Raw genomic sequence first — 14,751 nt, 5'->3', positions numbered from 1 at the left:
CCAGCAAAAGAGACAGAAAATGCAGTCAGAAAGTTAGAACCAGTAGAGAGCAATGCCACAGAAATCTATTGAGAAGTGTCAAGAGCTGTAATAACATCAGAAAGAATGAAGATTGTGGAGAGGAACATTAGATTTGGCAATTTGGAGATTATTAATAATTTTGAAGATAGCAGTTTCAGTTGAATGGGGTTATTATAGCCAGATGATAGAGGGTTAAGAATAGATGAGAGGAAAGGAAATGGAGACATCTATTATAGACAGACTTCTCAAGAAGTTGCCACAAGTAGAAGAGATGTAGCACAATAGATACAATTTGGTATGGACAGATTGAGTGAAGATTTTCTGAGGACAGAGGAGGTATGGTCATGTTTGTAATCATTCAGGAAGCATCTAAAAGAAAAGGAAAGACAGAAGATCAGTGAGAGAGTGAGGGCGATGGAGGGGGAAAGCATCTGGAGAAGATGGGGTAGAATAGGAGCACTTGTTCATGTAGAGGGATTTCCTTGATAGGGAGAATGGGCATCTCTTCATGAAACAGGTATAAAGTAGGAGATAATGGCAAAAGGCATCCTGGTGATCTAAGATGAGGAGTGAAAAAGTGAGAACTCTTGGCAAATGGCCTCAATTTTTTCAGTACAATATGAGACAAAATTCCCAGAGGAGAAGGTGGGGGAAGGGGTAGCTATGAGAAGTTGGCTGCCATTGTGAATGGGATAGTGAGTTAAAGAAGAATAAAAGAATCATCTTGTGATGACAAGAGTGAAACTCCTTCATGGCACTGAGCAATTCAGGTGGGAACACAGGTACGTGGAACTGTTATTCTCCTCCTCCAAGATAGGACATCCATCAGAGGTTTGATTGAATGGCCTTTCTCCTCCCCTGTGGAAGCGAAAAGTTTGGTGTTTGATGGAATGGTGTTTTTCCTCTTCTAGTAGGAGACAAGAGACAAAGCAGAAGCTTGGTATGATGTTAGATGATGGTATAAAACACTATAAGAATTTTGTAAGAAGTGATGAACTCAACAATCTTAGAAAAGCATGAAATGGTGAAGAGTGAAGCGAGCACAACCAGAAGAATATTGTATACAGTAATAGCAATATTGTTTTAAGAATGACTTTGAGTGATTAAGTTATTCCGACTATTATAAATGATCAAATTAAAAATAAAAGACATATGAAAAAAGATGCTACCTGCATCCAGAGAAATAACTATATAGAATTATAAGTGTGTGCTTACACACACACACACACACACACACACACACACACACACACACACACACTTATTTGTGCCTAATGGTAGCTATTGCTAGGGAAGAAAAAAAGGGAAAAAAGAAATTTACATGACAACTTTATTATATATTTAAAAGGAATGCCAAGTTGTACATAATAGATTTGCAGTTTCATTTGCATACTATGCTATGGAAATGCTTATTTTGTTCCATAAATTAAAAATTAAATGGTATGGCATTTTCTCCCCTTGCCCTAAACAAAGGAAACTAGTCACAATGGAATGGCATTTCTCCTTTTCCCAAGAAATCTAGGAAATTAGGGATAGTAAATGAAAAGCTAGAAAAAGTAGCTGTGATCACATAAAGACAGCATGTCAACAAGAATAGATCAAGATGCAATACAAAATAGATGATAAAACTTTTCTGAGAAAGTAATGAGACATGTATGTCTGAGGGACATTGTAGACATTTTCACTGGATTATAGCAGGGGTGTACGGGGTATTCAAGGAGGACTCGCACCTCTGCTATGAGGACTTGCCAAGTCCTTTTCCTGGCTGCTCATATACCTTTGGTGATCACCTGCCACCCAATTCCCACCTGTGGCTTCAAGATGCTGTGCATGTGTAGCAGCCACAATCTAGTAAAACCATTTTTGCAGATGAGCTAAACAAGAATCGGGGTAAGCAAGAGGTCTCAAACCCTTCATGGAGTTAGAGGAATATCTACCCCAAGTATGTAAAGATTTCTCCCAGCACAATGGGCACATGAGGGCAATTTGTTCCAACAGCCAGGAAGGCAGCTGAAGCAGGTGCTGTGGGGCACCTAGAACTTGCAAAGACATCAAAGGTACCAAGGCCATCCACTACATCTGAGCCATCACCAGTCATCTTGCTATAATCTGGTTGTTATTCTTCCTTCAGAAGAAGACCCAATGACTTGGATTCAAGTGAGGCAAAATTGCACAAAGTCATCAGCCTCCCTCTCTCTTCCAGTCATCAAAGTCCAGTGGTAAAACAAATGTCAGGATGACTAGAGATAGCCTGGGATGCAGTGGATGACCTTGGCATATTTGATGCCTGCCTCACCAAGCTCTAAGAGCTCCACAGCTGTCTTTAATTATTTAAAGAACTATTGGGGGGAAAGTAGAATTATATTTGTTCGGTTTGACCTCAAAGGGCAGAATCAAAAGTGATGGGTAGAAGCTGCAAAGGAAAATTACCTAAAAATTATACACATCTGGAAGTAGAATGAGTGGCCTAGAAAAGTCATGAATTCCCATTCGTTAGAGGTCTTTGAGCAGAATCTGAACTACCACTCCACAGGTATGTTACAATGCAGATAATTTATTGTGTATGGGTCAGACTAGATTGCAGCTGAGGACTGAAATTCTGAGTTTCTGTGATTCTTTGTTCTGTGGTTGGCTCTGAGCTGTTTAATCATTTTACCAGTGATTCAAAGACACAGTGTATTCATCAAATTTTCAGATAACATCAAATTAGACAGAATTACTAACACTGTGACAGACAGGAATAGTAGCCAAAAGGTCTCAAGGGGTTATGATGTGAGGCTAAATCTAACAAGATCAAAATAAATTTCACCACTAAAGGACAGACGCAGAGGATAAATGAACAGAAAACAGTTCTGTCGCTCTTCCTCAAGCATTTTCATTGTTTTCCCCCATGCCTGGAATGTTCTCTCTCCTCATCTCTGCCTCCCTGGCTTCATTCAAGTCTTAGCTAAAATTCCCCATTTTTCCTCCTTAATCTTAATACCTTCCCTCTAAAATCATCTGTAATTTATTCTGTGTATATCTTATTTGTATTGTCTTCCCAATTAGACCACAACGTCACTGAGAACAGAGACTACTGCCTTTCACCTTTCTTTGTATAGAACCTTTCTTAGCACAGAACCTGGCATATAGTAGGGGCTTAATAAATGCAAGTTGATTACTTAATTGACTATAATATCATTATGAGTTAAAAGCAGTGTCCACAAACTCTAATGCAATTTCAATCTTGACGAAAAGATGCACATTGTCTAGGATTAGGGAGGTAATCATCCTTCTAAATTTTTTCCTGGCTAAACCACATTTGGAGTTTTATGTTTAGTTCTATACATACCATTTTAGAAAGGATTATAATAAACAGGAGAATTCAGGGAAGAGTGACCAGGATGGTGAAGGATCTCTTTAATTGGTCCATATAATGACTGTTCAAAAGTTTAATAATTATCACAGAATCTCCTCAAATGAACAAAGTTTTATAATTGTTCACAATTATGATTCACTTTTGCATGTGGTAGAAGTATTTAGAGCTGTACCATTTCCTTCAAACTATGCAAATGTCTCAACACCTTATATGTCTTTGTTGTGTGCTTATCATACCAAACACCTAACTTGACAGTCAGGTGTCACTATTATTGTCATTCTTTTTAATATTTTCTTTTGAGCTAAATATAAACAGAGGCAAAATTTCTTTAGGTTATGGATTCTTAACCTGGGGTCCATGACCTTTAGAGAGAGAGAGAGAGAGAAATAGAGAGAGAGAGAGAGAGAGAGAGAGAGAGAGAGAGAGAGATGATAGATAGATAAGATAGATAACTACATTCATATATTCATTTATTTCCTTTGAAATTCTGTACATTTTATTTTATGTATTTAAAAACATTCTTTTATGAAAGTGTTCATAGATTTCAGAAGACTGTTAAAGGGGGTATGTGACAGAGACATAATAAAGTTAAGAAACCCTTCTTTAGATGGTGCAGAAGCTGGTTCTTTGGACTAGTTATGCATTCTCCACCAGGTGGCAATCTCGATTCAGCAGACCTGGGAAACCAAGTATGAAATGGTACTCTTTTCAAAACATCCAGCAGAGGTCCCTTGATCACCACATATTTCTTAGCTTCACTCTGTAAAACCAATCCAGCATTTTCAAAAGTCTTTATTGTTCAATCATACCACAGATGAGATGCTCAAAAAATCCCCAAAGGGCACATAAATATCACAGTAGATAGTCAACTAACGTAGCTGTGATGAGATGAATAACTTTTGTCAGGATATACTTAGTACTGTATCCACTCAAACAGAAATGCAACTGGAGGAGCATAAGTAAGGCAATATAGATGGGCCATTTGTGGCAACATCTACCAAAAACAATCTCATGGAAATACTATTAAGTGTTAAGTAAAGTCTTGTTTTTTTTTTTTTAAAGTCATCTTCAAGTGCTTACTGATCATAGGTTTGGAGTCCATTTAGTTAATAATATTCTAGTTAGGACCAGACAGGCCCTTAGTTAATAGCACTATAGCCAGAGGTAAATTTGGGACTCTTAAGCTTGGATGCCTATGAGGTTAATAGCATTTTAACCAGAGTCAAAATGGCATTTCTCAGGCAGGTGTCTATTGCCAGGGGATATATTAGGAGTCAATGAGGAATTCTAAGTGGAAAGGGGATACCCTGTGGTCATTTTTTTTAAATCCTTTCCCTTTTTCTTCACTTGGCCTAACCTTGATTATAGGTTAGTACAGATAATACCGGGGTCTCTGAAAGCATCACAGAAACTCATGATAGTTATTGTTACAGCTTTACAAAAATATAGGTTTCAGGGATATTGTAGAAGGGATTTATTCACTGGGTCAAGGGCCAGGGGTGGACTGGATGTCCTCCAAAGTCTCTTTCAGTTCTATCTACTATTCTACAATTCTGTTTCTGAGGCAGTCATCCCTGTCTTGCAGGCATCATTAGCCTATCTACTTTCCTACACCATTATCAGGCCTCATTTTAGTTTGTACACATCCTCAGGAGACAATTTATCTAGTTAAACCTGGGATCAATATATTCAGGGTCATGGACTTCAGCCCCTGCCACTAGTTTGAACAACTCTCCACCACAACTAACTCTTCAGAATTATCAGCCTAGAAATATCAGAAGAATAGGAAATCCCTCCAGCAGCACGAGGGGCAAGGGCCTCTGACTTAGTGGGTAGGTCCTTGGTAGTTTCCTGAGTCACAGAGGTTAAGTGGTAGGCCCAAAATCGCACAGCAGTATCGGGCAAAGGATTTGAACCCAGGGCAAATACTGATTCTAAACCGAGGACTGTATCTGTTACACCAAGCTGCCTCACTAAGTACTAAGTCTAACTACCTAGAATTTGCAAATACTTTCTTTCAAGCAGTTGAAAACCATTAATATATAATCAGTAAAACCACCACAAAGACCTCCCAGGGTTATTGTGAGATAGTAATGGAAAAGAGCTTGGCATAGTGCTTGGCACCTAGCTAATAAAGTTATTCCCTCAAAATAATAAGATTTTTTTATGCTTTCAAGAAGTTAGACATTGAATTTGTAAAACTTGTATTTGCAAACAATGCCATTCTTATCTAGATGTGTATTGGAGAAAGGCATTTCTGTATAGAATAGTACTATTAAATTAGAAAGTAACCTGGATTATAGAAGTCAAACCTGCTTCCAGTCTATTATTAAGGCGCCATTTCAGGCAGCTAATTCTCATTTTCCAGTGTTTGATTCCACCAATATTTCACACTTAACTGAGATAAAAAATGGCTCCTTTTAGAAGGCTCCAGTGTATAAAACATGATGGAGGTTTCCCACCTCCCTGACATTTCATTATTCCTTGTGAGAAAAGCTGGAGTTATTTGATTTCCAAAACTTCAGCCAAGACTGCAGAATTTTTCATTCATTTCAATGCTTTTTTTCCCCGCTTTAATACATCATAGCAATGCTTTCACATCATACAATGAAGTAAACTAAACCTATTACATATTTCCCACAGTTCTACTCAACTTGCCTATGTGCTAAGGGAAGATTAATTTATTTTAATCATACAATCTGTAGACTTTAGGCTTGAAGATAACCTAAGGAACAAGGTATCTTTGAATATGTGGATTTAGGAGTGGATAGCAGATGAGAGCATTCTTGTCAGCTACCAAGGTACTAGCAATATGTGCCGGTTTGTATGTTCAGTGGGGGAAAAGTACATTTTATTCACCAAGGTTTCATCATTGTAGATGGGCAAATCAAGGAAAAACACCTGATCATATCGCTCCCTTGCTCAGAAACCGCTAATACTTCCCCTTTTACCTACCCAAAGAAATCCAAACTTCTCAAGTGATCACTTCAGGCCCTCTGTGCTTTGGTCGTATCTTACTTTTCCAGCCTTCTCTCATTACTCCTCTACATATTATATTCAGTGTTTCAACTAGATTACTTGCTTTGCCTTAAGAACATTCCACACCTTTCCTGTGTCCAGTGGGCAATTTGTTCATGCTCTCCCCTCTACCTTGAATGCCTTCACTTCCACTTCCACCTTCTGAAACCCTATCTATCCTCAAAGATCTAACTTGAATTAGAAGCTCTTCCAATAAGCTCTGTCTCATCTGAGCATCAGGGCATTTTGTTGACACATCCTGCTTCATATTAAAGTTGTTTGTATGCATATTTTATTTCCTGCTGCTACAGTATAAGTTTCTTAAGGACAGAGACATTTCCTGTCAAGTTCTGCCTTTTCCAGAGTGTTTAAACCTACAGAAATGAATTATGTGCAAGACACAGTTTAGATATTCAGGGCAGTTCAAAAGTCAGAATTTGCTTCCCATTTTTCTCAAAACCCATGGAATGATGAAAATAAGAACATTACTCCAACAGGTCATCTTAGCTACCCCCCATGGTCCTTCAAATTTCCCTGTAGTAGTGAAGAGGTTACCCACTTTATGAATTCATATTTTGTATATGATGATTACCTTCTCTGTGCTTTCAAAATGAAGCATTTTCAAACTGTTACAGTTGTACCAGACATGAGTTCCCTTCTCATGCAGGAAAAATATTTCAGCTCCTCAGCTGAGTCAGTGACCACAGCAAACATTACCTAACTGAGATCTCTGGCATCCAGAAGGAAAGGAAATCTTCTCTCTTAGCCCTGGCTTACAGCTGACTCCAGTGCATTTCCCTTCATATCCTTCTCCCTTTCCTGCACATTTTGCTGGGCTCCAAAGCCCCTTTTGACCATGTTAGCAGTGAACAGGCAGAGCACCTGTTGAGACTGACTCACCCGATCCGCCTGCAGACTCTCCCACTTTTGACAGCAAACCTCACTCAGGTAGTATGTGTGACTAGTAACCTTTCAGATCTGTGTAATAACATGCCTCATACGCTGTTCCCAGCATCATTCACTCTTTCCAGTAAGTGCAGTAATATGTCACGGCTCTGTGATTTGTGTGATGTTCCCTATGTACATACACTGTGTATGACTAGGCTCTCTTATATGAATATAAATAAGTCAATTTCTCTGCTTTTACAAATGGAGTAAACTGCTATTGAAAAGATTCACATACCCAGAAAATAAATGCAAATATCTATCTTCTCCAGTTATCTGAAGACACAACCCTTGTGAAAATCTACCAGTGTTATTAGAAAGCAAATATTATAAACAAAATTTAGCTGCAGCACTGCCCTTATAGTTCTTTGCTGTTATGAACAAGCTCTGAAGTTATGAGAAAAGAATTTCATATCTTTCAGGGAGTCAAAGAAGGAAATGGAAGCTCATGACAATTTGTGTTTACTCAACTGTATACTATATCTCTAACAAATTGTGCCTTTTTCAGGAAATGGGGTGAAAAGGGCAAGGAAGACTCTTGCTTCAATAAACGAGACTCCTAAATCTCTACCTCCTCTCATAGAAAGCAGCAAACTCAGAAAACATGCACTAGATTATACTCAGATTTATAGTTTGTTGGGGGAAACATAAGTCCCTAAGGCTCTGATGCTGCCATTCCCCTTTCCCTGTTTTCCCTAGGTGCATTTCCTTTAACATGGAGATTCATCTTAAACTCCTTTACAATTTACCATTAAAGTTAGAGGCTATAAGTATGCACATGTGTATATATATGTATTTATATATGTATATACTGTATGTGTTATAAACACACACATATCTAGATAGAGAGATTAGAAATTAGCTCAAAAAACTTGGGTACTTCCCACCACCACCCCACCTTCTTGCACTTGTTTTGGCATCTTAAGATTAAGAAGTTATGCAGCTTGAAAATGCACTTTACTCTTACAAGTCTTAACACAACCACGGCTATTTGCTTCTTCACATTTCTCTTCCAGCACCTGTTAGAGACAAAGCTGGGGTGGTCTTTATGCATGTGCCCTATTTACCAGTACTCTGAGCAGGATACAGATGGGAGCAAGGAAAAAAAATTTTTTGATGTGTGCTGAAGCATTTGAAAAGACAATTGTCATGCTTCAGAAATAAATTATCTTCTTTGAAAGGTTTATTTTTTTTTTACATTTTTAAACCCACAATAAAAATTTGAGGTATTTTAATATTTCTAGACAGACATTTCTCCTAAACTTTAGCATTCTGTATATATAACAATATCCTTCTTCTCCGGCAGTCCAGGAAATCAATTGATCCTACAATGAATTTAGATTGCTTTATCTTTAAGGAAGTAATACCAAATGAAAGAGATTAATCTTTGAGATGTCTCTAAAGAAATCTCTCCACTCTTTCCATAAAGTCACATAAAGACACATGATAGACTAAAATTTGTTGTCATTTGGATATATGAGATATATGAGAGGATCTTCTGTTGTTACTGACACAGTTTACCTAACTGTTGTGTCGATTAGCTGGGCATTTTTCCTTAGTAAGGGTGCAGAGTTCCATTTCTTTAGGTAATCATATCTCTCCTCGAAAGACAGCATTTCTTTCAAGTCATAGCAGCTAATACAGTGAAATGATTACTCCATTTCTATGAGGAAACGTGATCTTCTTGCTTTACTGAAGCTATTAAGATATAAAATGCACTCAGTGGCAATCAGAATGTGAATGACATGCTGCTTCCAACAAGTTTTACAGACCAAAAGAACCTCCCTACTGTGAAGGAGCTTCCCTCCTCACTCACAGAAGCTTTTGTCTCCCCTCTCCTACCTTTCCTTTTCAAAAACCAAGAGTTAATGATTTGGTTAATCTACAAGTAAAAAACCATTCAAGATGCCACTTCCAAATATAGACTCATTAACATTGCACGCTGACCCGTTATCATATCGTACTCCCCCTTTCCTTTTCTTAATGAACATTTTGTTCCATTGTATTTGTTTTATCAAACATCTGGAAGCCAGACCTGTTCCAGAAAGAAACTGCTGTGCCTATGACTTATCTAGCTTTGTATGAGTAAGAATAATAACGAGTGGAATTAAATAAGTAAAATTACTTCTATTGAAAATACTTAAACACTTTAAAAAAATACTCAACTGAAATTCCGAGGAACAACATACAGCCACTTTGAACCCGAATAATTTAGTCTGACAACAGACTCTGTTCACAGCTGTCCCGGGGGGGAGGAGTTGAAACCTGAACCAAACCCTTACCTCGAAGCAGTGATTGGATCCCTTCTCCCAAAAGGGAGGAGAACCCGCCCAGCCAAACGGGCTCAGTGTGTAAAAAAGCCAGAGCAGTTTCAGAAGTGATTGGACGGACAGAAACCGTGGCCCTACCCTCCTGCACCTGATAGTGGGTATTTACAGCACTTTGCAAGGAGCCTCTGCCCTGCTCTAGGTTTCCTTCACTGCATGGATTCAGCAGAGTAGACAATGCTAGAGGGACCAATGTGCGAGCAGTGATTTGGATTCCTCCACGGAACCTGGGGACCGTTATTCTAAAGCAAAAGACATTTTGGGAAAACTCCAAAATCCTGACTTCAAAATGCCACGATCCTTCCTGGTCAAGAAACATTTCAATTCATCCAAGAAGCCAAATTATAGTGAACTGGACACACACACAGGTAAAAGAAAAGGAGAAAAAGAAAGAAAAAGAAATCTGCCCCTCTAATTTAACTAGAATAGCTTTTGATAGATTTCAGTAATTCTGCTGTTCGCTTGGTTTGTCTTTTTAATTGCTATGTTGAAGTAATTTCCATTTTGTTTTCACTGTTTGGAGAAAAGCTTAATTTAGAAATTTGTACCACAACTTTTTCTTCCGTAAAAGGATTTTGTGATTTATCTCTTCTAAGTTTATTTTTTCTAAAACTTTTTTTCCTGAAGCTTGATGTGCAACTACTTGAAAACAGATTTCATGAAATGAATATTTTCCTTTTAGAAGGCTGCATGATAAGTAAGTGTTGTATAGAAGAAATGTAGAATACACATGTTTGAAAGAAAACATTATGTCATAAAGAATAGGAATGGAAAAGTCTCACCCTGTGTGCAAATGCAGGCAGTTGTAGGCATTTCAGCTTAAAAGGTGAAACTAATGATGAGGCTTTTAGAACTTAAGTCTGTATATTGCACTGATTGCTAATTTTCTAGGTGCTGTCATGGGTATTTCCAGGGAATGTACATATACACAAATACAACTTGCATATGAGTGTCATATTTTTTTAAACCGAATCTGCTTTACAAATACCTCTGTTGTCTCTTCTAGGCATCTCTGTCTTGTACACTGTGAAATCCTATAAGCATTATTTTATAGCCTGTTAGTAGGATTTTCCAGTTACTTTACCTTAATCCTCTTTTCTTTTTCTTTTTTGCCAGTGATTATTTCCCCATATCTCTATGAAAGCTATCCAGTGCCTGTCATACCACAACCAGAGATCCTCAGCTCAGTAGCCTACAACCCCATTACTGTGTGGACTACAAATGCTCCGTTCCATTCGCCATTGCCCAATGACCTCTCTCCCATTTCTGGATATCCTTCATCCTTGGGGAGAGTGAGTCCCCCTCCTGCCTCAGACACCTCATCCAAGGACCACAGTGGCTCAGAAAGTCCCATCAGTGATGAAGAGGAAAGAATCCAGTCCAAGCTCTCCGATCCCCACGCCATCGAAGCAGAAAAGTTTCAGTGTAGTTTATGCAACAAAACCTATTCCACTTTCTCTGGGCTGGCCAAGCATAAGCAGCTGCACTGCGATGCCCAGTCTAGGAAATCTTTCAGCTGTAAGTACTGTGACAAGGAATATGTGAGCCTGGGCGCCCTGAAGATGCACATCAGGACCCACACTTTACCTTGTGTCTGCAAGATCTGTGGCAAGGCATTCTCAAGACCCTGGTTGCTTCAAGGACACATTAGAACTCACACTGGTAAGCAAAAGAAAAATTAAAAATCAAAAAGGCATAAATGCTACTGTATAATAGAAAGTAGCTTTATGTTAGCTTTGGGTTTTGCTTTAGGTAAATAACATCAGTGCTCTTAAATGTGACTGACATTAATTTATAGCTGCTTCCTGGCTGTCCTCAAAGAGTCATTACAGCACAAAATGCTTGGGTTCTCGTTAACAACCTCTGCACTGATGATTGCAAACATGCATTTAGACTTTGGAAAGGACTCTCTATGTGCTGGGGGTTTGGTCTCAAAGATCAGTTAGAAAAAGCAGGAAAGGTTGTCCCAGAATGTGTGTTGTGCGCCTGCCTCTCACCCCCACCCCCACTAGTAATCAGTGACTACAAATGTTGCTATCTTAATCAATTGATTTAGTAAATAGATGAAAAGGTTACCTATACTTGTTTTTTTTTCCCCCTGCTTTCGTTAAACATGTTCTTGCTGTGATAGGTAGCATACTCCCAGAGGCCAGCTCCCACCCCTCATCCCTTTCACTCCTGCCCCTGCCCCACTCCATTTCTTATTCCTGGCACAATATCCTCCAAAGGGGAGGGAGGGGGGAGGTCTTATAATGTAGCTGTAGATGTAAGACAGGATCAAGTGTAGGAAAGGGGAAAAAAGACAAATGCTTGGAAGAGCCTGACCGTAAAACATTAGCTGCACCTGTTGTGAATCAAAAAACTTTAATAAACAAGGCCCCTGATACAACAGAATATTTCCTCAAGTCCAGGAGCAATGAGCAGTATTTCAGTTTGTCTAGCAGTATCAACTTTTATCTTAAGGGGACAGACTCCAAAATTGTACCCAGCAGGTGTCTAATAAAAGTCAGTTTGTGGATTTAAATCAGGGTTGGCAATATTAAAGTTTACTATTTCTGATTTTTGGAGCTCTGAGTGCCTGTCAGTCTTTTAGGGTTGTCTAACTATTCATTTTTCTTATGGAAATCACTAACGAGTTTCTTCCTTCTTGTCTATTTTGATTTTTCCAGGGGAGAAGCCTTTTTCATGCCCTCATTGCAACAGAGCTTTTGCAGACAGGTCAAATCTGAGGGCTCACCTCCAGACCCATTCTGATGTAAAGAAATACCAATGCAAAAACTGCTCCAAAACTTTCTCCAGAATGTCTCTCCTGCACAAACATGAGGAATCAGGCTGCTGTGTAGCACACTGAGTGATGCAATCATTGTTTACTCGAACTGAATGCATTTCTTCACTCCTATTCCAAATGATAAATACAAGTCCAAAGGCATTTTCTCTCCTGCTTTCCAACCAAATTAGAGATGTATATTTTTTTAAGGTTGAAGACCATAGATTCCGTAAAGGTTTCAGGTTACTCACTTCCATGGGAAGTTCAAAATTGCCATACACCTACTAACATTTCAACTAGAACCTAAGGAAGAAGCAAAATGAGCTTTCTTCAGAGATGAAGCCCAAAGCACATGACCTCTTTTCTTGCTAGGAAAAGAGTGCAAAGATTTACATTCCTGCCAAATCATTTCAATAGAGAACAAACAAACAGTATTACTTGTAATAAAGAGTTTCTTTGAGCAAGAGAATCTGCCCGACACCATCTATCTCAGGTGCCTTATAAAGTATTCCAAGTTTACTTTTTTGAAATTCCCAATATTACTGGTTGCTGTTGTTGAAATAAGGCCTTTTTTGACTATCTGCAATGCTTTACACTCAAAGAAGAAAAAATTCAAAAGAATGTATTAATGTATTTCATGTTTTATAATAAACAGTGTGTGCCTTAGGGGAAAGAAAAACTAACTTTGAACATTCCTGGTGCATGCTTGACCCATGTTTTAGTACAAAATAGGTTTTCATTTTTCTCTAAAAATTAAAAAAAAACTAAACGGGAATAAGTGCAAGAGAGGGGATTTTTGGAAGTTCAACAATGTACTTTTTTTTCCTTTTAAAAATGCACAAAGAAAATGCAATATCTACAGCATTAACCCCCTCCAAGTGCCTTTTTTGTTAATTGTTGGTGAACATAATGTAAATTTTTTTTTATTTTTATATGACTGCGTGGGTTATGTATGAAAGTGATCTGTTGCCTATGGTCACATCTATAAGCAACTTGAGGACTGTGTGAAGTCAAATGTTTCTACAATTTTTTTAGTCACTTTTTTACAATAAACATTTTTTGAGAAAAATTCTGTTTTTTGTTATAATTACTTACAGAGGCTTTATTTGTTTTGTCATTAAGAGGGAATATCAATGCAAAGTATGGTTTAGCTTATTTAGGAAAGATGACCACTTAAAAGTATCAATGGAAAGGACATGTTGCTTATGGAAGATAGATGAGGATAATGAAACTCCTACAGATACACAAACATTTATATTTAATGTGCAGATAACACTTTCAAACTCAGAAAAGAATAATCAACCAAAGGGTGTGCTGCCATCTACCTGTGGTGAAAAATTATTAGAAGATTCTTTTCTTCTGCTGATTGTCAAGACTTGTCAGATTATAGCATAGAAGAATTAATGACTGATTTTACTACATACTTGTTTTTTTAAAAAAATCAAACCCCAATTATCTCATGTTATGGAACCTACAGAGTTAGTCTATATCTTTTAAAAAGAGATTCTACATAATCCAAGGTAGCTTTAATTTGAGAAATGTGAAAATTGGGAAATTAAAATTGAGAAAATGTGGAAAAAGTGGGAAACATGAGAGAAACATGAACATAAGATTAAAAAATCACACACAAAGTTAGTTTTCATTGTAGAGAGCAATGTAGGTCCCAGTAATTCAGAGGAACTGAATAGAGCAACTGGTAATAAATGTGTTGGTTGAAGTTTAGTTAACTAAGGAAAGGTTAAGAGTTCTTTTATTGTTGTCCTCTACTATCTACATTGGATATATACAGTATATGTGTCTATTACATATACATGTTTTATATATTGTAATCTTTATGTAAGGGTTTAATGTAAAAGTGACATATTATAACAGATATATAGCTGTAGAGAGACAGACAGACAGACAGACAGATACATGGATAGATGATAGATGAGAGAGAGAGAGAGAGAGAGAGAGAGAGATATGAGATGTCAGGACCTACCTAGGTTTTCAGTAAAACCCTTATTCAGTAACTGAGATCAACAAATTCTAATAATTAATATACACTGTTGACAATATGGAAATTAGCTATTGCCAAATAATCATTGATCTAACTATGTGGGACAATTTAGCAACAAGAAGTGCCAGTTTATTGATTCCAATGATCATCACATCCATATTCAAATTGTGCTAAACTGTGATGGCTTTGAATAGTAATTTGGTAAGAGAAATAAGATCCTAAAAGTATTGTACTGATTTAATTCAATCTCCAGAAACAAAATAATGATGACTTTAGATATGTAGTTGTTAATTTTTCTTTCAGTTTACACAGAGTT

The 14,751-nt window shown here is 37.7% G+C and overlaps 2 protein-coding genes across 2 annotated transcripts in view; one reads left to right on the top strand and one right to left on the bottom strand.

Moving 5' to 3' along the window:
* The window catches only part of PPDPFL (pancreatic progenitor cell differentiation and proliferation factor like), a 206,347-nt gene extending 196,764 nt beyond the window's left edge, over window positions 1-9,583 (bottom strand). The window contains exon 1 of the mRNA XM_072604567.1: window positions 9,509-9,583. The gene's annotated coding sequence lies outside the window, so the exon portion shown is untranslated. The remainder of the gene's footprint in view (window positions 1-9,508) is intronic.
* On the top strand, window positions 8,515-13,505 carry SNAI2 (snail family transcriptional repressor 2). Its single transcript, XM_072604565.1, has 3 exons — window positions 8,515-10,037; window positions 10,786-11,331; window positions 12,339-13,505. Exons 1-3 carry the CDS (start codon window positions 9,959-9,961, stop codon window positions 12,518-12,520), a joined length of 807 nt encoding a protein of 268 aa, XP_072460666.1. The 5' UTR covers window positions 8,515-9,958; the 3' UTR covers window positions 12,521-13,505.
* Window positions 13,506-14,751: the final 1,246 nt, after the last annotated feature.

The sequence above is a fragment of the Notamacropus eugenii genome, chromosome 4 (genome assembly GCF_028372415.1).
Source record: "Notamacropus eugenii isolate mMacEug1 chromosome 4, mMacEug1.pri_v2, whole genome shotgun sequence".
Taxonomy (NCBI): domain Eukaryota; kingdom Metazoa; phylum Chordata; class Mammalia; order Diprotodontia; family Macropodidae; genus Notamacropus; species Notamacropus eugenii.
This window is presented reverse-complemented; position numbering and strand designations above follow the sequence as displayed.

Coding starts and splice junctions, on each gene's coding strand:
- SNAI2 (XM_072604565.1), top strand. CDS start 9,959: ATGCCACGATCCTTCCTGGTCAAGAAACATTTCAATTCATCCAAGAAG. Junction 10,038..10,785: donor TGAACTGGACACACACACAG/GTAAAAGAAAAG, acceptor CTTTTTTGCCAG/TGATTATTTCCCCATATCTC. Junction 11,332..12,338: donor ACACATTAGAACTCACACTG/GTAAGCAAAAGA, acceptor TGATTTTTCCAG/GGGAGAAGCCTTTTTCATGC.